Source organism: Microcaecilia unicolor, chromosome 6 (assembly GCF_901765095.1).
Source record: "Microcaecilia unicolor chromosome 6, aMicUni1.1, whole genome shotgun sequence".
Lineage (NCBI taxonomy): Eukaryota > Metazoa > Chordata > Amphibia > Gymnophiona > Siphonopidae > Microcaecilia > Microcaecilia unicolor.
The window spans coordinates 72,396,102-72,418,578 of NC_044036.1; the positions used below are offsets into that span (position 1 = coordinate 72,396,102).

At 44.8% G+C, this 22,477-nt stretch overlaps 1 protein-coding gene across 4 annotated transcripts in view; it reads right to left on the reverse strand.

Annotated features, from left to right (window-relative positions):
* The window catches only part of GFI1 (growth factor independent 1 transcriptional repressor), a 31,002-nt gene extending 9,115 nt beyond the window's left edge, over positions 1-21,887 (reverse strand). Inside the window, exons 1-6 of one of the 4 annotated variants that reach the window (XM_030207311.1) lie at positions 21,407-21,887; positions 17,227-17,414; positions 16,397-16,579; positions 13,958-14,280; positions 12,925-13,062; positions 3,382-3,547 (exon numbers count right to left, since the gene is read on the reverse strand). In XM_030207311.1, coding sequence (XP_030063171.1) covers positions 3,382-3,547; positions 12,925-13,062; positions 13,958-14,280; positions 16,397-16,579; positions 17,227-17,341 — 925 coding nt within the window. In that variant the 5' untranslated portion in view covers positions 17,342-17,414; positions 21,407-21,887. Of the gene's footprint in view, positions 1-3,381; positions 3,548-12,924; positions 13,063-13,957; positions 14,281-16,396; positions 16,580-17,226; positions 17,644-21,406 lie in introns of those variants that run through there. The other 3 variants (XM_030207312.1, XM_030207310.1, XM_030207313.1) reach the window with 3 other exon arrangements.
* Between the last annotated feature and the right edge of the window lie 590 nt (positions 21,888-22,477).

Consider the following 22,477-nt stretch of genomic DNA (forward strand, 5'->3'; position numbering starts at 1 on the left):
AAATAAGTCTTTGCAGCCTTTTTCTCCTGACCCACCGGAAAATGTATCTGTAGTAAGAATCCCGCTACCTAAAGGTTTTCTCCTTCAATGCCAACATATGCAGCTCTGAGGCAGGGGCGTAGCCAGACTTCGGCAGGAGGGGGTCCAGAGCCTGAGGTGAGTGGGCACATTTTAGCCCCCCTCCTGACACAGCTGACCCCCCCCCGGCGCCAATCCTTTCGACCCCCCTTCCCGCCGCCATTGGGTACCTTTACTGGTTGGGGTCCCCAACCCACGCCAGCCGAAGTCCTCTTCTCCAGCGCAGCTGCGTTGCTGATCTGCAAGGGCAGGCTTCTGTTTCTGTGAGTCTCTACATGCAGGACATCAGACTCACAGAAATAGAAGCCTGCCCTCAGCAAGGCGACAGGGGTTGGGGAGCCCCACCAGCAAAAGGTACCTGACGGCAGCGGGGGAGGATTGGCAGCAGGAGGGGGGTCGAAGGGGTTGGCGATGGGGGGAGGTCAGGGCCAAATCTACGGGGGCCCATGCCCCCATGGACCCATGTAGCTACGCCCCTGCACTGAGGAGCAAATTTCTCCATTCTTGTCCCCTCCCCCCATTGCTACTATCATGGAGTCCCCTAATGCTGTAAGCACGCTAAAACTTAAGCATCAAAATTTTGGGCATTGAGCAACAATTCTATAATGATAATCTTGCTTGTAGTTGTCGTTATAGAATACTAACATAAGTTCACATTTTGGTGTTCAAGGGCTGGTGACTGTGTTCACATCCAAATACTGGCAGTTATGCATATTAACTGATGGTATTTTATAACTTAGGTGTCCTTTTACTAAAGGGTTGGCGGGCGCCAATCTGGATCCACCGCAGAAGCCTGGTGGTAGTTCTCACCCTCAGCACTATATTTCTATTTTTGTAGCACTGGTGCTTACCCAGCAGTAATTGGGCAGCACCATGTGCTGCCCGGTTACCGCTGGGTCAGCGTGAGAGCCCTTACAGCCACCTCAATGGTTGGCGGCAAATGCTCCCTCCCCTGAAATGGCTATGCAGCAAGTGGTTCAGTTACCGCACAGCCAATTCTTATCCAGCAAACAAAAATCAGACTTTTACCTGCTGAGGTAAAAAGGGGGCCTCAGTGCGCATCAAAACATGCACTGACACCAGCTCAGACCCCCTTTTTACCACAGCTTAGTAAAAGGACCCCTTAGTGCCTAATTGCTTGGCACCCCTGACCTACCCATGCCCTTCCCATGTTCTTGCCCCCCCCCCTTGGATTGAATGCCTTTGAAACTAGGCACTAACCCCTGGATTCAATATATGGCGACTAAAGTTGCATGCGCATTTTTGCCGCACAGCCAATTTGCATGCACAACTTAATTGTTTAACAAGTCAATCAGCCCCGATAATTGGCCACTAACAATTATTGGCACTAATTGCCACTAATTAGAATTTACGAGCAACTTTCTAAGCATAATCTGTAACGTGGTGCCTGTAAATTCTAGTACACAGACTTTGAAAGGGGTGTGGCCATGGGAGGGGCTTGGGTGGGGTGTGGGTGTTCCTAAAAATTATGCACACTGTTACAGAATATGCCCGATCCATGCCTAGGCTAGAAGCTGGCATTTACACCAGGTTTTAGTTGGTGTACATGGTCATGCCTACATTTTGGTCGCGGGGACGCTACACGTATTCTATAAACCGTGCCTAACTTAAGGTTTATAGAATAGCAATAAGTATGGGGGGGGGGGGTGGCGTTCAGAATTGGGTTCTAAGTTTATAGAATAGGGGTGAAAGTCGTTTTCATAAGTAACTAGAAATTAGTACTAACTGGTGTTTGTTGACAGCAATTATTGACACAATGCCAATTAGTTAAGTGTTTTGATAACCTATGTGCATCCAATTTGTCTTTATAGAATTGGGGAGAGAGACCAGTTCAGAGGCTTAGTCAGTGAAATCCATTAAACTGCAGTGTTCCCTCGGGCGCCTACACTGTTCTGCACAGCCCTGGAACTTTTAAGTCATGAGCTATTTCATGTCTAAAAACTACAAACTAAAAATACAGATTATAACAAGTTTCACTAAAACTAAAAGGCAAAAAGCATGCTGAACCCCCCAGAACAGTTTCAGTCAAAGACTGAGGAAAAATATACCTGACAAATGAGTTAAAGTTGTGCATATGAATCCCCTTTGGAGAGAGGTTTTGAACGAGACAGGATTTGTTGGGCTACCTCACTCCAGAAGAGTTTCACATGCATCTCATGACAAGAATGAACCTCACTTCTAAGACAGGGTATAGCCCCAAGAAGGGCCAGACTGACCATTTGGGCAAACAGGCAGTGCCTGAGGGCCCAGGGCAGCGGTGGGGGGGGGGGGCCCAGTACTTCAATCCCATGTGACATGACCGTCATCCCTCTCTGCCTTCCGGGACCAGGATGCCCCTTCTCTCTCCCATGCTCCCATCTCTGAAACCCCCACCAACCTGGAGCAAAAGCTTCTAATCCAAGCAGTAAGGAAAGGAGAAGCCAAGACAGCACTTACTATTCTAAGGCCTGGTCTGTGTCGGAACTTCCCTCTGCCACGGCCTGCCCCCCTTCTGAAGTAACTTTCTTCTTCTGCAAGGGTGTGCTGCAGTACAGGGAAGTTCTGACATCAGCGGACCAGTGCTGAGTTGGCTTTTCTTTTCCCTTCTTCTTACCGCTGGGATTGGAAGCTTTTTTCTCACTGCAGATTAAATGAGGGGAGTAGGAGTTCAGAGACAGAAAAGTGTGAGAGGGGGAGAGAGAGGAGGCATCACATGGTAGTCTGAGTGGAACAACAAGGCAAGAAAGATGCCAGTTCTGCCTCTCACCCCCCCCCCCCCACCACCACCACCACCGCTTTTCTACCAGTATATATTATATATTTGATTTCTAATGTTTTTGTTTCTTTTTTTTTTTTTTAATAAGATGTGTTTTGCTTTTTATAGGTCTGCTTTCTTCAAAAATCTCCTTAATTTTCTCTACCACTGACTAAATGTTTATAACCTGACACTAAATTCAAATTTAAATCAGACCCCATGCATTTGAAGGATTACTTAGAAAGAAAAACCTGTACTCTGAACTATCGCTGTTATATATTTCCATGATATTATAGTTACTGTATAAGCACAGTTTGATTTGTTTGGGGGGAGGGGGGTGGCGTTCAGATAAGTGGCAGCATAAAGGCAGGGGGAGATGGAGGCAGCAAGACCTGGACCATTTCCATCCTTTTGGTGCAGGAGGGGAGGGAGCATCCGGGGGTGCAGGGGGTGAAGTCGGGGGGCCCAATGATCCTTATTGCCCGGGGGCCCAGACCACTCACAGTCCACCCCTAGTCCCAAGCTCTCAGATTTCCTGTTGGGCTCACCTGTGTGAATAAAGGTGTGCTTCTTCATGTCCGACTTCTGGTGGAACCTCTTCCCACAGTACTGGCAGGGGTAGGGCCGTGTGTCTGAGTGGATAAGCAGGTGGGTGGAAAGAGTGGAGGAGCGCTTGAAACTTTTCCCACAGATTTTACAATCAAAGCTCCTTTCCTGTAGAAGGCAGGTGAAAAATACTCAGTTCATATCCTTCTATTTAATATACTATAATTTTTTATTACATTTGTACCCCGTGCTTTCCCACTCATGGCAGACTCAATGTGGTTTATGTATTGTATACAGTTACTTATTTGTACCTGGGGAAATGGAGGGTTAAGTGACTTGCCCAGAGTCACAAGGAGCTGCCTGTGCCTGAGGTGGGAATTGAACTCAGTTCCTCAGGACCAAAGTCCACCACCCTAACCACTAGGCCACTCCTCCACAGTCAATAAAAAGCCGTTTTTAAAATTGATGTGCTTAGATTTTTATACTGATTTTCTACCATATTCTGCTAATTTGCTTAGCTCATGTATCCAGTGCATATACGACAGAACACAGGGCAGAGGTTTCTCTGAACCAATGAGGTTCTTTCAAGAGAGAAAGTCTAGCGAGTCAGGCGCTGCAAGGAATGGTGTTGGACTAGTGGAATTCAGTCATGACAGTAGAATGAACCTCATGACTCTTGCACAAAGCGCCACAAGATTTTTATCATTTACAGAGCAGACAGCACTTCAGTTTAAGACCTGGGACTTTGCACTGTAGGCAGAGCTTCAGCTAGTTTCTGGATGAAGGTTCTCCTCTACTGAGCTAACACCATTAACTATGGCAGCTAATGTTTGAGGTTCAATACTGAGATATGGAACCTGCTCAGCTTTTTTCTTTTTATTTCAAATAAGTTTATGTATTTTCATAATAACCAGAACAATAACAATGCAGCAAATCAAAAATACATCAAATAAAGGACATTACAAATTGTACAAGTGTTTTCAGGAAGACTGCAAGATAGAACTAATTATTATCATTATTATTAGCATTTGTATAGCGCTACCAGACACACGCAGTGCTGAACACCTGACACAGAGAGACAGTCCCTGCTCAATAGAGCTTACAATTCAGGTCAGGAAGGGAAGTACAATCCACAAAACACTGCAGGTAGACATAATAAAACATATAGGGCCAGATTCTATACAAGGCACCTAAAATATCCACATAGTAAACATTTCCGCCTAAGCGTATTCTATAAGCAGTACCTGGATTTAGGCACGTTATATAGAATACACTTAGTTGATATCCCAGTTCCTAAAACTATGCGCCTCCATTTACACCAATGAAAACATGGCGTAAATCCCTGCATTGTACATTTGCACACACTGGGCCACATTCTATAATAGTGCGTGTAAATTTTGGAATGCCAACGAAATGGCCATTTCCCCACCCTTAGCCACACCCCTTTTTGCACGCATTCCAATTTCGGTGCCATTCATTTCGCTGAGGGAGTTGTGCATGTAAATTCTAATTATTCCCAACTAGTGCTCATTATTGCTGGTTAAGTGCTGTTATCAATGCTGATTACCTTGTTGAGCCAATTAAGTTACATGAGTTGTTATAGAACGCGCCTGGATTTTGGCGCAGATTTCTTGGTGCGCTACATAGAATCTGGCAGATAATGTGTAACAAAAAAGAAAAACTGTTTGCAAATCATAACAGCTGAATTTACCTCTAGCTCCCCACTTTGTTCCTTATTTAACAGAAGTTTTCAACAAGAGAACAGAAGCCCATTGCTTACCCGGGTCCTTCTACTCTGTAACTGTAAGTTATCCCTAAAGATCAGAAAGATCCCATTCTCTGCTGTAATTATAGACCTATTTCATTATTAACACCCTGCCATCTCTGAGCGTATTCACCCTGATCATACAGGATTCAGCCTGCTCAGCTTTTGAGAATCCCAGGATCAAAGGTAAAATGCCTTAACCCATAGTCTCTTGATTCACTGCAATGCCATTTTAAGTAATCAGATGTAATGCTGATCTTAATTTTATTTTTTTTTTCTTCTTCGTCTTGCTTCCTAGATTGAATTGTTCAACTCCCTCTAATTGGAGGATTTTGTAAGCGACTAAACGTAATATTCTTTTGATGTTCATTTTTCTGTACGTATAAGTTGTCTATTTAGCACTCATTTTCTTGATCAAGAGAATTCTTGTAAATATTTTGAACTGCATAAATAAAACGTTTTAAAGAACAGTTAAGATAACAGAGATGCAGGCCAGGTCTCCTCTTTACCAAGGGCCCTGTTTACTAAGGTGTGCTAGCGTTTTTAGTGCATGCATAAAATTAGCGCATGCTAACTGTGTAGGCACCCATAGGAATAGTATGGCGCCTACACAGCACACGCTAAAAACATTAACATGCCTCTAGCGCAGCTTAGTAAACAGGGCCCCAAGGCTGGTATAGAAGTGTAATAAAGCCTGACTTCTGATTTTAGGTTGTAACCAATAAACACCAATAAAACACCCCCAATGAAAAACAAAAAAAAAAACCCAAACCCCCAAAAAACAATAAAAAAATAAAAACAAAATGAGAGCAAAAAGACATCCTCTAATCCTCTCTCACTCCACCCCTGACTTGTCTTGTATTCTACATTCAGATCTCCCTTCTACCATGCTCGGCAGTCAGTGGTAGCATCCTGTGTGCGGGGCTCAGGGATGCTGCTGAGTGCCAATCTTGGTAAAAGGGAGATCTAGCTGCCTTTGGACGGCAGGGCTTAAGGACCCTCACCAGCTAAAGAATTTAATTTGGAGTTAGGAGGCACCCGAGGGGAACAGGGAGAACATTTTGTGCCCCCCCCCCTCACTTTGAGCTCAGGCCCACCTAAAACTGTCTGTCTAGCTATGCCACTGAGCTGATTCCACTGGAAAAGGCTCACAGCAGTAGTGCCTGTGCTATGAATACAGCAATAAAGACTGATTTTTTATACCCTCAAAGGACACTAATAAGCTGGAAAATAAACACCTAAATTTACAATTTATAAACACCTAAGAATAGAAACCCTAATGTAATACTAATGTAATATAACGTGATATAGTCAGCCGCCTAGGGTGACCAGCTGCAGAGAATAGCAAAATGCCCCATGGGCTCCCACTCTTTCCATAGTCACCAAAAAGCTCCCCTGAGCCCTTCCGTGGAGCCCCTTTTGCCTCATACCTTTTCTTACTGATGGACTGGGTGGCTCTGGATTAAGCTAGGACTGCCAGGTCCATTGGAGCCGACTCTGTGGGTGGTGTGGGTGCTTGAGCATTCCCAATATTGAGAAAATTCCTTGTATGTGTTTAGGGAGGGGTCATTTCCTTTGGGCTTAGCACCCCCAATAATTTGGAAAGTTGGCTTCTATGGCCAGGTCCATGCCCCACCACGCACTCACAGGCTCCCTGGTGCTGCAAACCCATCGCCTCCCCCTTCTTGACCAGCATACACCCAGAAATGAGAAGGCAGGGCCACAGGCACTGTGAGCCAGCACATGCAGGGGCAAAGGTAAACCCCAGAGAAAAGCTAGCTGCTGCTGTTCCTGCTGTTCAGCTGATTGTATTAAACAGTTACTCACACAGGGTGGAGGACAGTTATCTAGTTGGCACTTGACTACTCTGCCTTTTGGTAAATCCACTCCTGAGTGCATGGTGGCTTGATCTCAGATTGTCCATTGTGACAAGGAGGGGATAACCATAAGCAGGTGCACCAGAGGCAGAAGGAAGCCTTTCAGAAAGTGGGGGTGGGGAAACCTAGGGCAACCAGAAACTGCAGAGGTCCTGTTCTTTATTCAAATGGTGTTTCTGCCGTCTTAAGTATTAAGAACTGCACTATATGTGATTTACAATCACAGCATTACTACCATTCATTTCTATAGTGCTACTGTGCAACTTTCTTAAATTGATCCCCTTATTTTCTTACTCCTGTTACTCTATCTTACCTATCTATAGGTTCCATCTTTGCTTATATCCTATGCTGTCTATTAAAATGTTTTGTACATATTGTGTTGACATTGTAAGTAGTATACTATGCCATAATTTGAATTGTTATTTGAATGTTTTTACTGCTGTAATTGTCTATTGCTTAAGTTTGAATTATTCTTGCTGTACACTGACGAGTGAATTCCTCCAAAAAGGAAAAGGGAAGGGGAAATGGGACTTGATATACTGCCTTTCTGAGTTGTTTTTTTTTTTGTTTTGCAACTACATTCAAAGCGGTTTACATATATTCAGGTACTTATTTTGTACCAGGGGCAATGGAGGGTTAAGTGACTTGCCCAGAGTCACAAGGAGCTGCAGTGGGAATTGAACTCAGTTCCCCATAATCAAAGTCCACTGCAGTAACCACTAGGCTACTCCTCCACGGTAAATAAATCCTAATAAATAAATAAATAGATGTACACTAAACATAAATGAGACATTAGTGTATGACGTCCCCTCATGAAAACATCCTCCGTGCAGGGCTCTAGTCACTACATCCTGAAGATCATCGGCTCCTCATGCACATTTCTTTTGTCAATACCCTCCCCTCTGTTTTTAACAGGATATGTTCACAGAATCTGAAGTAAGAGACAGAGACACAGAAAGAGAGAACATGGTGGCAGAGAAGGCTCGTTCCTGATACAATATTACAGATCAGGTTTCATAACCTCACTCCATCATCTATGCTAATCCCATGTTTTCTGGAAACTTCTTACTGTTGTGTGGCATTCACCATCTCTCTTACATCCAACAATATATCAAAGGTGAACCCCCCTAAAATCCATCCATTCTAAACATGCACCCATACCCCTTTATGTTATGCTTGTGTTCTCTCCCTTTGAGTCTCATTACACGATAAGAACATACAGGGCTTTTTTTGAGGGGGTACTGAGTACCAGCACCTTTTCCATTGTCTGCTAAAATTGACCCACGGTCCCCACCACCTTGAGTGAATTCCTTCAAAAAGGCAGTAAATAAATCCTAATAAATAAATAAAATAGCTCAGGCTCTACACACCAATTCTGCCTTGTCATAGATTCAGTAACTAGTTGCAGGGGACCTGGCTATTGTGGGGTGGGTCCCTCAGTGATCATCTCACCCCTGAAAGGTGGCCTGTCATTTGAGTACTGGCATCTTTTTCGCTAGAAAAAAACGCACTGAGAACATAAGAACAGCCATACTGGGTCAGACCAATTGTCCATCCAGCCCAGTATCCTGTTTCCAACAGTCACAAATACCTGGCAGAAAACCAAATAGTAGCAACATTTATGCTACCAATCCCAGGGCAAGAAGTGGCTTCCCCATCTTCTTCTATAATTTCTTCTTCACTGAAAAATACTTGATTTTTGCACATTATTTATACCTTTCAGATTGCTGATGCCTCTCTCATAATATCCCCAGCCACTTCTCTTTTCTAGGAATAGGTATTTAGATCCTTAAATGTCACTTCCTACGACCTCATGTGCAGCCACTGCTATTTCAGTAGCCCTTCTCTGAATGCTATCCCTTTGGAGATATTTATTTATTTGTTGCATTTGTATCCCCCATTTTCCCACCTTTTTGCAGGCTCAATGTGGACTGCAGATCTAGTCACTATGAAACACAGGAGGGAAAATGATTAATAAGATAGAAAACAAAAAGCAAACTAGAGTCAAAAGAGGTTTGAACAAGAGTAACTTTATCAATCTAGCAATAAAGATATTGACACAAAATATTTTGGCTGCCTTTGGCTTACTGTGTGTGAGTGTGTATGTGTGGTTAACTACAAACAACTTAAAAAATAAGAACTGTGCTGAATTTTAAAAAGCTTTTTCATGGTCCTTCAGGTGGAGGGCAAGTTCCAGCCATTACACAATCATGCTACCTAGTGGCCAAACTCAGGATGTACACATGCCAGGATCTAGAAAGAGTCATAAAGGCAGATGATCAGAAGCCCTGCACTGTTCCAAACAGCACTCTCAAAATAGCACCGGAACAGCGCAGGGCTAAACCTCCCCTATGATTAGAGCTAATTGCATGCAAATATAGGCACGCAATTAGCTCTGAACATAGGGGGAAAGTGCAGGAGGATTAGGCACTAGTCTGACAGGTCTGGGCTTTTGCCTGTCAAATGAGAAAATGGCAGAGGTATGGTAGAGAAGCCCCACCCAGCACATCCCAGGTTACACTGGGCAGGGCAGGGTGCCATTTTGAAGGCAGCACTGGACAAGGAGGGAGTGTTCTACTCCCTTCTCCAGTGACAAAGGACAACAGGGAAGCTTGGGGTTCACATGGCAGCCCACTTTGGCCACCAGGGTTTACATTTTTGGTTATTATGGGGGTTAGAGATCCACTGGGCCCTCATGTTGGGGGGGGGGGACTTGGGGACAGGAAGTCTGCCAGACCTCCTGCCCTCCCCCCGTGTCGCTGTGCCAGGGACACTAGCCACCTGGGCCTGGACTGCTTGTGGGGGGTATGGGGGGGACCTGCTAGCATGCAAATGCTCCCCATTCCTCCCCAATGCTCCGCAAACCCTAACGTCAGCTCTGAGCTGGAGTAGGGTTTGCTGCGAGAACAGCACCAATGTTTGGTGCGCTGCCCGCTGAGCACTGGGGAGGAATAGCTGATGGCCTGTTTACCATACATTTGCATGCTCATTGCGTTCATTGCTGGCAAGCGCATTGTTACACGCACTCGTTGGCTCTGATCATCGGTCGGGAGCGAACGCGGGTGCTAGTATGGCACTATTGGCCTCTAGCACCCACGTTTGCTTCTGATCATTGAGGCCATAGTTAAGGAGGATTAAGGCAAAGACTCATGTCCAGACCCCAAATGCAGAGCTGCCAAGTTACTCATTCCAGGAGGGAGATGTTTTGGCCAGTCCTGGATTTCTACCAACCTGGGACCTGCAGCACTGATTTCAATGGCTAGAATCATGGACTACAAAATACTACACCGCTTTGGGATGTACATTTTAAACCAGGACTGGCCAAAACGTCTCCCTAAAAGCTGAATTTTGTTCTGGTAAGTCAGCTACTGAAAGGAAGAATACTGGGGTTGGGGAGGGGGGGAGTGGAAAGCCACCACTGACCACAGAAGTCTATCATGTCTCCTCACCCTCTGTGTTTGATCCTGTAGCTGACAGGAGGAGTCTGTGAGCAGGGCTTCTTACTTGCTGCTTTCTCACTTTGCAGTCAGAACTATGCTGGGCTTCTTTGTCAGAGTTTTAAAGTGTTTTTATATTACAATAGGGGCCCAATGCATTTGTTTGCCTTGGGCCCAGCAAAGGGTGTGATTCCACCATGACCATGGTCTGTGACTTCTGGCCAAGCATCATCACTGTGACAGCTGGGCTAGATGGGGAAAAAGGGGCACAAAATGGGGAAACTCTCTGGTATTCTGCAGGGCCGCCGAGAGACAAGGCCGGGCCTGGGGCAAGGCCGCCCCGCCTCCACCACCCCCCTGCCACTCTAGTCCGCGGTCTCACCTGCCTGCCTCCATGGCTCTAGGCCCCCTGCATTCAAAGCAGCAGTCGCAGATCGCCTCTCTTCTGGCCTTCCCTTCCTGTGACCCGCCCTCGTCTGATGTAGCTTCTGGTTTCCGCGAGGGTAGGACACAGGGAGGGAAGGCCCGAAGGGAGGCGATCTGTGACTGCCGCTTCGAATGCAGGGGGCCCGAAGCTGAGGAGGCAGGCAGGTGAGACTGGGGACTACAGCGCTGGCGGCCTGACCCCGGCACCGGGCCCGGAGAATTTTGCCCCCCCTCTCGGCGGCCCTGGTGTTCTGTGAACAAATGCTCATGGTTCCATAGCCCAACAGAGGCTGGTTGTGATTCAGTTTGAAGCTCAAAGAAATAGGAAGAAACCATCAGGCCAAAAAAGGCCTTCTCTTAATGAGACAAATTTCCTAATATTATTTCAACATCTGCAGAAATAAAAAAACACTTGTAAATGTTGTTGCTCATAATGTTTTCTAAACGACCATGGATTAAAGTGAAAGGACACCTGCATAAGAGGTTACATAAAATCCATCAGTCCTCCCATCAGTTTAGAACAGCAGTGAACATATATATATATATATACATATATATATATATATATATATATATATATATATATATATATATATATTTTTTTTTTTTATTTTTTTTTTATTTTTTTTATTTTTTTTTTTTATTTATTTATTACATTTGTACCCTGCGCTTTCCCACTAAAGTAGGTTCAATGCGGCTTACATAGTAATTGGGATTACATAATATTGATAGAGAAAATATAAGTGAAGTGTAGTAGAATAATAAGAAGAGAGATTGGTAGATAGGGAGAGATAAGGGTGAAGGGAGTAGGAGAGGTATAAGCATGGGGTAGGTGGACATAGGAGGAGGGGTAATGTAGCGGGAGGGGGATGGCAGGTGAGACCAGGGGCACCAGCTTGACACTGTTCCAGAGGCGAAATTAAATATGTCAATATTTCCACTGTGCACAGTACTGGTGCAAGGGTTTTAGAAGCCCTAGGTAGTCCTTCTGCCTTGGGTCTCTCCTCTGCCCCCCCCCCCCATTAACTTTTATAGCCTATGACCCCTCCAACAATTAAATCCACCCCAAGGCCGGCCCAAGGGTAACTGATGCCCTAGACAAAGCTTCACCTATGCATCCCCCTCCCCCAGGGTGGCCCAAAGCCCTATCCCACTGTAGTCCAGCATCTCCCCTTCCCTCTCTAACCCCCCCCCCCCCCATAGCTCAGCATCACCCTTCTTTTCCCCCTTAAGTGAGAAACATTTCCCTTCCCACCCCTCCACCCAGATGGCCAGAATCCCCCATCCTTCCCTCCCTAAGTAGCCAACATTCCCAGATGGCCACCATCCCCATTTCCTCTCCTTACCCCCCCCCCCCATTCAGCATCTTCTTTACATTTCCCTACTCCCCCATCCCATGTCCAGTATCCCCTCTCCCCCTTTCCTGCTCCCATGGCTGCTAGAGCTGCTCTATATTTTCCTGGCCCCAGGTGGACGTTGAGAGCAGATTCAGAGCCTTTGCATGGACTTTAAAGACAGGCCCACGCTCAAGCATTGCTGTGTACCCCCTCCCCCGGTGGCAGGAGTTCCTGTCAGGGGGAGAAAGGGGAGGTGGCAATGCTTGTGTATGGGCCTGTGTTTGTAGACTGCACAGTGGCTCCGCTTTCAAGTTCTGCCTGCATCCTGGAAAAGGTAGGACAGCAATGGCTGCAGAGGCCTGGAAGAGAGGGGAGATGGGGGTAGGGAATGGGAGAGAAGATGTTGCCATTCGCCAAATAGTGCCCCCCCCAGGTGGATGCCTAGTCTGCCTGGTAGCATAGCTAGCCCTGGATCACTCTGACACTACCTGAAATAGGTGGCCAAAAAATGTATTTGCCTGATAAAGGGCTCTTACTGTTTCAGCATTTGATAGCTTTATTTCTTAGATTCCACCCCCTTTGTTGGTTTTAATTTAGGTGTACTTTATCTATTGTAGTAGACAAGTAGCAGGCATTCTGTGCATAAAACAAATTACATGAGTGAATGTGCTTTACTTTTCTACATGGTCATGGTGTGAATTACCTGCGAGTGCACAGCTTTATGCTGTTCCAGGCTCACTGCATGGCCAAAGGTTTTGCCGCACATTTCACAGGCAAAGGGTCGTGTGCCACTGTGGGACCTGCGCACGTGAACCTCAAGTCCATGCGGTGTGGAGAAAACCTGCAGCAATAAAGCATCAAGGCAACGGGTGAGCAATAAAAAAAATAGGACCACATGAATCCTTTCCTCACCCAACACCTGCACACTTCCTTCTCTGACTCAGCCCCAGCACACCTCCCTCGTTCCTCCACCTGGGCTGCTCCCTTCATCACCCCCTGCATCCTCATCCAAACATGCACACCTCCTTCCTCATTGATGCAATGCCTGCACATCTCTTTTGCTCTTTTCCTCCCTCACATCCTTACTTCCTCATCCAACACCTGCAACCAGGACTAGGGGGAATGCGATGAAGCTACAAAGTAGTAAATTTAATACGAATCGGAGAAAATGTTTCTTCACTCAATGTGTAAATAAACTCTGTAATTTGTTGCCAGAGAATGTGGTAAAGGTGGTTAGCTTAGCAGGGTTTAAAATGGGTCTGGACGGCTTCCTAATAGAAAAGTCCATAGACCATTATTAAATTGACTTGGGAAATATCCACTGCTTATTTCTGGGATAAGCAGCATAAAATGTATTGAGTTTTCTGGGATCTTGCCAGGTATTTGTGACCTGGATTGGCCACTGTTGGAAACAGGATGCTGGGCTTAATGGACCTTTCGTCTGTCCCAGTGTGGCAATACTTGTGTATTTATACACGTTTTCTTCTCCTACTTATCCTTTCCCTCTCCTCTCCTCCTCCTATTTTTATTTTTTCCTATTTGAAAATTGTAGTTCCTTTTTTTCTGAGATTTTAATTTTAAAGGTGGTTTTTCATGTACCATTAAACATTCCCTCACCCACCACTGGCACACCTCCCTCCCTCATTCATCTACCTGAACAGCTCCCTCGCTTACCTAACACATGCATATCTCTCTTCCTCATTCACCCTCTGACATCTCTCCCTCCTCTCACCCACCTTGCTGCATTTGATGCACTTGTAGCTGCCACTGGAAAGGAGCAGGCGGGTGCACAGCACATCTGCCTCCACTTTGATGCCGGGACCCTTGTCCTGCTGCTGGGGCCGGCGCTCAGGGTAAAGGCTTGGCCCACCATACAATCGGCCAGCTGGGCTAAAGTCAGCATAGAGTCCAAGGGTGGAGCTGCGCTCGGGACCGTAGAGGCCAATTGGAGCTGTGTGGCCGTAACTCTGCACCAGTGTACGCAGCTCTGGCCTCCACGTGTAGGGCAGCGAAAATTGCGGGCTTTGCTCCGGGGATGGGCATGGTGACTTCTCAGAGCCTGAAATCGAGAGCCAGAAGAAGGCTTTAAGCTTCCAGTCTTCAAAACAGTGTCCCTCCAAACCAGTCACTAACTAAGCTGAAATAGATAACAGGACCTATGGGGGGAGGGGTGGGGGGTACAACCAGGGGCGTACCCAGACCTCAGCGGGAGGGGGTTCCAGAGCCTGAGGTGGGGGGCACATTTTAGCCCACCTCCCTCCACTGCTGCCCCCTCCCTCGAAGCCAGGTACCTTTACTGGCAGGGATCCACAACCCCCGACAGCCGAAGTCTTCTTCAGCGCTGGTCTCCAGTGTGTTCGCTGATCTGTTTGTGTGAGTCCTGACTCCTGACATGCAGGACGTGCATGCAGGATATCAGGAGTCAGGACTGACAGAAACAGATCAGCGAATTCACCGGAGACCAAAGCTGAAGAAGACTTCGGCTGTCGGGGGTTGTGGATCCCTGCCAGTAAAGGTACCTGGCAGCGGAGGCGGGGGAGGATCGGTGGCAGTGGTGGGAGGGGGGGTCGAAAGTGGCAGGAGGGGTTGGCAGCGGTGGCGGCAGGGGGGGTGTCAAAAGTAGAGGGGCCCAGGGCTAAATCTGTGGGGGCCCAGGCCCCTGTGGCCCCACCTAGCTATGCCCCTGGGTACAGCACAGCTATTTGGTCCTGGTCTCACAAAGAGAAAAGGGCCTCCCTTTCCAAAGCTACTTCTACATCTGATTTTTTTTTTAAATTATAAATTCGTGACTTTGGGGTCTCCTAATCTGTACTGCCTCAGGACCTCTAAGGCTCTCTGAACGGCCCTGATAAGCAGCCCCTGTGAATGCCGCTCCATTTTCAATGTAGTATTCTAAGATTTGAAGCGGTGCATTATTATTGCTGGACTAATAATATCAAAGTCAGTTAAGAAATCATCTTTTTTATGTTTTTCAAGAAACGCGCAGCGATCTGAAAGTTTTCAAAACACAACAGGGAGGTAAGCTAAGCAATTTGCAATTACTATTCAACATGTGGGCGATCCATTGAAAATACTTTTCAGGCTGTGGTCAGATTGTCTTGCTGTAAAGCAAATCATAATGAAAATCATTGTTAAAATTACACCTGATGATGTCACCAAATCTGACGTCACTAGAGGTTTGCTACAAGGCTGACGTTCTGGCGCTATATGTGCATTAGTTACACGTGATGAACTGAAAAGCAACAAAACCTAATCTCAGGGATTGAGCCCGTCAAATTTAAAAACTCTGCTGTGCATAAACTCATTATAACAACGAGTAGAAAACACACTTCAGAAGCAACACCGTGCTCATTTCGAGGGGAACAGCCGCCAGCAGCAGTGCATTTGCTTAACTAAAGTGGAAAAACACTTAAATCCCGATAAAGCAAAAACTTATCTCGTTGTGATTTTTCAGATATTCATGATTTCTTTTTTTTGTAAACTATTAACCAAATTTACGGATGTTGCACAAATTAATAAAATAAAATATTAGTCTCATGATTTGAAAAATTAAGAATTTTGTATCATTTTATAAATTAATGTTATTAAATTTACTGGTATGCTATACATACAGAAATTGTGTGCGATATATCAAGAATTCAATCAAAACAGCACGTAGAATAACGTCCGAGTTTCTATCGCATAAAAACATTATAAAATTCTGCAGTTACAAAGATACAATTTTTTTTGTTGCTGAAATAGTTTACATCGAAATTTTTAAAAGTAAATTGCAGCTTGTGAATTACATTGATCCTGGAAAAATGTGATTTTTTTTTTTTTTAGGCTGTGAGACTGCAGGGACCGTCCTTATTTGTTAATTTGTACAGCGCTGCGTAACCCTAGTAGCGCTCTAGAAATGTTAAGTAGTAGTAGAATAATCTAATAATCTGACCAAGGGTCTGGCAAAATCTTTTCATTCTTTTCGTGTTGAGCCGCTAAATTATAGCATGATTTGAGAAGAACTCAAACAGGGCAACCTAATGTTTCATGCTAAACAAAGAAATCTGTTCTGTATATTTTTAGATGTTTCTACATTTCACGTTTGATCTATTTATTAGGCAGTCTATTCACTGGTACAAGTTTAACCAATACATCTTTTCTAATTGTGTTTAGGAGGTGTGACATGCCCGGGGTACCTGGTGAGACAGAAGGGGAAGGGGGTCTCCAGTAATCCTCATACTCGGCCGCTGTGCTGTCACAGCCGCTGCCCTCGCAGCCTGGGGGGGACTCGGGGGACACATCGGCCACTTCCCCCAAGTGGGAGTCGGGAGTAAAACCACCTTGGCATCCGGGTTCTGCCTCATCCACAAGCTTAGTGTCTGCATGTACCAATAAACAACGAAAAAAGGCAAACGAAATGATTAAATCCTTTATACCTAAGTACCATCAAAAATAAAGTGCACGATATTTGCGCTTTTCTTCTCTCCAGTGACAATAGAACAATTGACAGCGTCTATTTATTTTATGCTGACAAATCCGTATTGTAGAAAGCCAGAACTAATATTTAATAACTTTTAAACTATATCTGGTCCTTACATTCTAAACGTTCTAGCGGATTTATATATACATAGCGCAACCTTAACCGTGTCAAAATAAATGCCACCTATACAAACTGTCTTGCAAACTAAATGTTACCTATTAAAACTGTCTGAAATTATGCACCAGAAAACATTTCAGAGTGCTTTTCTGGCGTTCTAAAATTAAACACAGATAAAGGACGCATATTTTTTCAGGCAATAACAATATTCGGTACAAATCCATTTAGGATTAATTCTGAAATCATTTTTTTTTTTTTTTGCAGTGTTTGCTACTTCACTGTTCTACTGGTTGCGATCCCCAGACAAATTAAAGAGCAGAAGCCACACACATTGCTAAGTGCCATGGTGGCATTTCTAGGGCTTGCCAGAAGTCTTTGAGGGAGTTCTCGACTGGGTAACGGCCGGGGCGCAGGCTCCTGCTTCCATACCTGCACGGATGTGAGTTAACAGGTTCTCCAGGCGCAGGTTGTAGCCATCCTCCGGAGACCGGGGCTGGTGGTAGCTGTGAGCCTTCTTGCTCTTCACCAGGAAAGATCTGGGCATGATGCAGCAGCTGCAACTCACGCTCTGCTGCCCCAAAAGTCAATCTGCTTAATGTTCCAGGCTGAGCTGTGATCTAGGGAAAGATTTGAGAAAGCCTTGGTTAGGAATGCAGGACCTGGGGAGGTAGAGCCAAGGACGGAGGAGGAGGAGCATGCGCAGTGCTTTGCTCCGTTCACCAGGTGTCATTGGGACAGGTGGCTGCAGCAGACTCCATCTCTCTGCAGCACTGGAGCTGACTTTTTTTTGTGTGTGGTGGTTGTATCTCAGCAGGGAAATCAACCCCTCAAGACTCAGAATAACCGATGTTTCTATTGCACCCTCTTACTCAAACTCTAGTTACTCAATGCTCCACACTGTCTTTCATCAGAAGCCTGATAACAGACATCCTTGGCACTCTGTGGAGCAAGAGAGACAGGGAAATTACACTCATCCAGGGCCATTCTTGCTCACTGCAAGGAGCAGACAACTGACTTGGCTTAAAAACGGATGGTATGAAAGTTAACGACCCCCTTATTTCGTTCACGTTTTGGGATAAGATCTTATCTAGCTCCCCACAATTTTGTTTAAAAGCTGTCATTCCGGCCCCTGCTCTGTAAGGGAAACGTCTTCTACTCTTCCAGAAAACTGGAGATCAATATTTTATGACGTGAGAGAATGAAAAATAAAACCCGCTGAATGATCGGCTTCTAGGGGAAGAATAATCTCACGTTTCTGGGACTCTACTGAGCGGGGGGGGGGGGGGGGGGGGGGGAGGGATGCATGTGTTCAAACCGTGCAGAGAAACACGGCAGAATTAAAACTGGGGTAGGTTCACCCCCCCCCCCCACACACACACTATTATTTAGTCAAGAGCTTTCGAGCAATAGGTGAATGCTAGAGAAAGTTTCTAAAGGCGATCAGACCTGCTGATGGAGAGGGATCATTAAAAGCTGCTCTCTTTCACCCTAATCAGTTTACACAATCCCTGGCAGAAACCTGAGCTAGTAGATCTTGCCGAGGACAACATATCTCTGGAACAGATCAAGGAGCTGTGTCAATAATACCCGGTGGATTCACGTTATTGAAAAGCTGTTAATATAAACTGTCAATGTTTTCTATGTATGAAATTACTGTGTTATTGCTACTACTGCTTATCTGAAAATAAGCGTAAATATACTGTGCAATTTTGTTATCACACAACCAAATGCATTGTGGAATTATATGGCAACTAATTGTAGTGATATTTATTTGCAATATATCTCTTTCACCCTAATACACGTCCCCTTGTATGCTGGTTTTTTTTTATACCTTGCTTTGTAAGATGATTATTGCTTGCAACCATAGGAGCCAACTTTTCAAAATTATTGGGGGTGCTAAGCCTAGTGGAAATAACCCCTCTCTGGACACATGCAATGAATTTTCTCAATATTGGGTGGTGCTCAAGCACCCACAGAGCCGGCTCCTATGTTTGCAACTGGACAACACAAGCCTTTGTGATAAGTGAAAACATTTCTGTTTTGAGCGGAATATTAGAAGACAGTTAGGGGATCTGTAATTATAATGGTGTGGGGGGTTTTTAACGAATAATTGGTAATCTTTATATAAAACACCGATTGCTCCTCAAATCAAGCCCTGTTTTATTTGTTCTTGAGCCGGGGCTGTAGAATTGCTATTATTATTAATCACCACTTCGCTTTATAGGGAATAAGAAATCATCTTTTGGTGCAGACCGGAATATGAAAGGATTCTGGGTACAAGAAGCACCCCCGTAACATTTCCTGTACAGAGAGAAACCTCTTCCTTTCCCCAGCTCTTCATCTCTGCTTCCAGAATCTCATGTTCATTACAAATCTAAAGTACTGTGTACCTTGGACTTGAGTTACAGCCAACAACAGAAGAGACCCGCTCTCTTCCACCCTTACACGTACAAACCATTTCTTTAGCGCTACTAGGCGTATACAGCGCTCTACCTAGTTGACTCACAATCTTAGGTGGGTTTTGTACCTGGGGCGATGGAAGGTTAGGTGACTTACCCAGTGTCACAAGGCGTTGCAGTGGGAATTGAACCCAGATGCCCAGGTTCTCATCTCACTGCACTAAACATTAGGCTCCTCCTCCTTAAAGGTCAACAGAGAAATTGTAGGTGATGTAGCTTAACAGGGCAACCTATCATTCAAACTATTAAAAATTTCACACTATATCCTATGGAATTTGCTTAATTAAAGCTGTAGTCTGAAACATTGGATATATTACTGGCTGAGCTTTTTTTGTATCTGAACTTGAGGATCTGAAATCAGTAAGAACATATGTTGCCAAAAATATCTGTCCCTTTAATCTATCTATCTATCAGAGCTGACAAGTTACCCATTCCAGGAGGGAGACTTTTAGGCCGATCCAAGATTTCTGTCAGCCTCATCCTGGTGCATTATGGGACCTGCGGCACTGGTTTCAATGGATAGAATCAGGGACTACAAATACTACACCCCTTTGGGATATCAATTTAAAACCAGGAATGGGTAACTTGGCAGCTCTGAGAGGGAGAGAGAGATTCTCAAAGTTTAGATGGGAGAGCTCTGCCTTTACTACACCTGTTGCTGATTCATCCTTGAAAAACAGCACAGTTTAACCGACAACAAAAAAGCTACAAAATCAAAGGGCTTTGATAAAGTTTGACAAATTTCATCATATATCACACACCTCATTCTACCCGCCACTGAGTCTTTCAGCAAGGCCTCTTCTTACATTTAGATTAAAAGAAAAATCATAGATATTTTTGCAAGAGGGAAACGTTTGCCATTATACAAAATTATCCTGTTTTGTTTTGCTTTTTCAAAACAAAGGTAAAACTTGAGTTCTTGGAGGGTTCGATTAATTAGAGTAAGATCAAACTGAAACGGTAGGTTTGGATGACAGTATTGACCCGCTTATTCTAAATTATTGTTAGATGCTGTATGCAATTTATGGATGCAGAAATTTTGGGGGCTTTAGTATCGAGCTAAAAGTGGATAATTTACAACTAAAGATGCTGCTGAACATTGTTTTTTTCTTTTAATCTCGGCATACTCTGCATTTAAATCCGCGCCCTCAGTCTCTCCTACCTGAAATCAAGGCCGCTTTGCTGAGATCTCAAATAATCCGAGTAAACTAATCTCAGCAATTGGAGGCCTAAAGCGAGAAAAGGGGGAGAAAGCTCTTTAGCATGTCCCGAGTCCAGATGTGGGAAACCGTGCTGCAAAACACACCTGGCATTTGTAGATGACCCGAAGAAACGTAGCATATGGCAGAGCTTCAGCTAGTTCTTAAAATAATATCTACGAGATTACTAGGCAGCTGCTGGATTCCTACAATCCTACCTAAAACCGGTCTGTTTTTGACAAAAAAAACCTCCAAAAAAACAAATTGTTCTATGGCATGTCATATTCCTTAATAGAAAAGTGGTCATTTGGCAAGGTATAACGTTTTACAACTTTTTTTGTTTATTTGACACAGTATTTAGTGGTTATATATGAAATGGTAATAAAGGATTTTGCGGAGGTTATGTACTTATCGATCCTTAAGACAGCCAAGGGCAGGGGGGGGCATTTTTATTTTTTTGGATCGGAGCAGCCAAACAAGTTGTTCTGCAGCCTTATCCCCAAACTCTCTAGTCCCTGATGCCATGTTAGGTAAAATATTGGTGGGGGGCCATGACCCTTATGGCACACCCCATTCCGCTACCTATGCTGACGGCAAAACCCTTTGAAAGATTGTTAGTTTTCGAAAGATTTTCAGCAGAAGAACTATCTGGATCGTTATCAAGAACTGGGATCAGGAGGAATCACATTCATCCATTCTGAATATTTATTTTCTAGTGGGGGGGGGGGGGGGTTGATGGACGTATATCTCTAGTGCTATTCAGAAGAGGCCCACGTGCGTCTAGACTTCTCTGAGCTGCCTTTCTGACTGTAGTAAATCTATGAGATCTGTGTTGCTAATAATGTTGTTCTCAGATGCACTTGACTTTAATGCCGTCAGGGTGCCTGGGGGTATTTCACAGATACCTAACAGGAATCTACATTTAAAGGAGTTAAAAAGGAAGCTCCTTACCCGTCACAAGTGCCAAGAAACGTGGATTGCAGAGGTGACTTTTGTGTACACCATAGTCGGCGTGATTGAGGAGAATGTTACAATTAGTTTTACTTTTAAGTAGAGACGATTGTTGGTTTGCTTTGCTTTTGTTTCAAAAACTCCTTCAGAGTTCAGCTCTCAAACCACACCACCAGGCGACTTCCTGAGCGTTTGGAGCTCTGCAAAAATCAGAGAGGTGACGTCTCACTGCTTTTACACTACTAGACCAGTCCCCAAATTTCTGCTACAGCTTCCACAGCTTGTCCTGGCGACAGCAGGCGCAGGTTTGGAAGAGACCCGGGGCTTTTAGTTCTGCAGCTCGAGCTTGCTAGAAGTGACACAAAACTGAACTGTGTTTGGATCCTCTTTGACTTCCGGCCCGAGAACAAGTCACAGATTGACTGTTCCAAACTGGCCTTTCACCCTTCAGCATCTTAAATTCGAGCATCTGTAAAGCGGTTCCCTCTTGCTCGTAGGTGACCTGTTTTGCGTGCGATGCACGGGAGGAGCCGTCCTGAATTGAATCGCAGAGCAATGTACAATTTCAACCTTCCAAAGTCTAGAAATAGCTTGTTGTGGTAAAATGTTTGGCATACACACACGCCCAATGGGGCTGAAAATACCGTGAAACCCAATCGGCGAGTACTTGCTCATTTCCCTTGGGATTTAGGTAGTAGTTAAGTTTGGCGGAGGTGGGCGACAGAACCTGAAGTCTGGAGACAGTATATATGAGAGGAGTGATTCAAGCTCCAAAACAGAAACTGAACGATCGACTTAATCGCTTCCCCTTACTACATTCATCTGGCTCAGTTACATTTAGGAAGACTTTCAAGAGCCACATTTTCAAACCCCTTTGCGTCACCTTTCACTATAAACATTAATTTATCATAGCAAAAAGACTTTGTCATAAGTGCCCCAAGCCCAAAATATCCCAAGTTAACTAGAACATTCATTTATAGTTTCGTTTTGTTTTGGTTTTACTTGTTGAACTCTTGTCTCCTGCTGGAAGGGCTGCCAGTCTCTCAGAAGGCAGACCCACCTCTCCAGGGA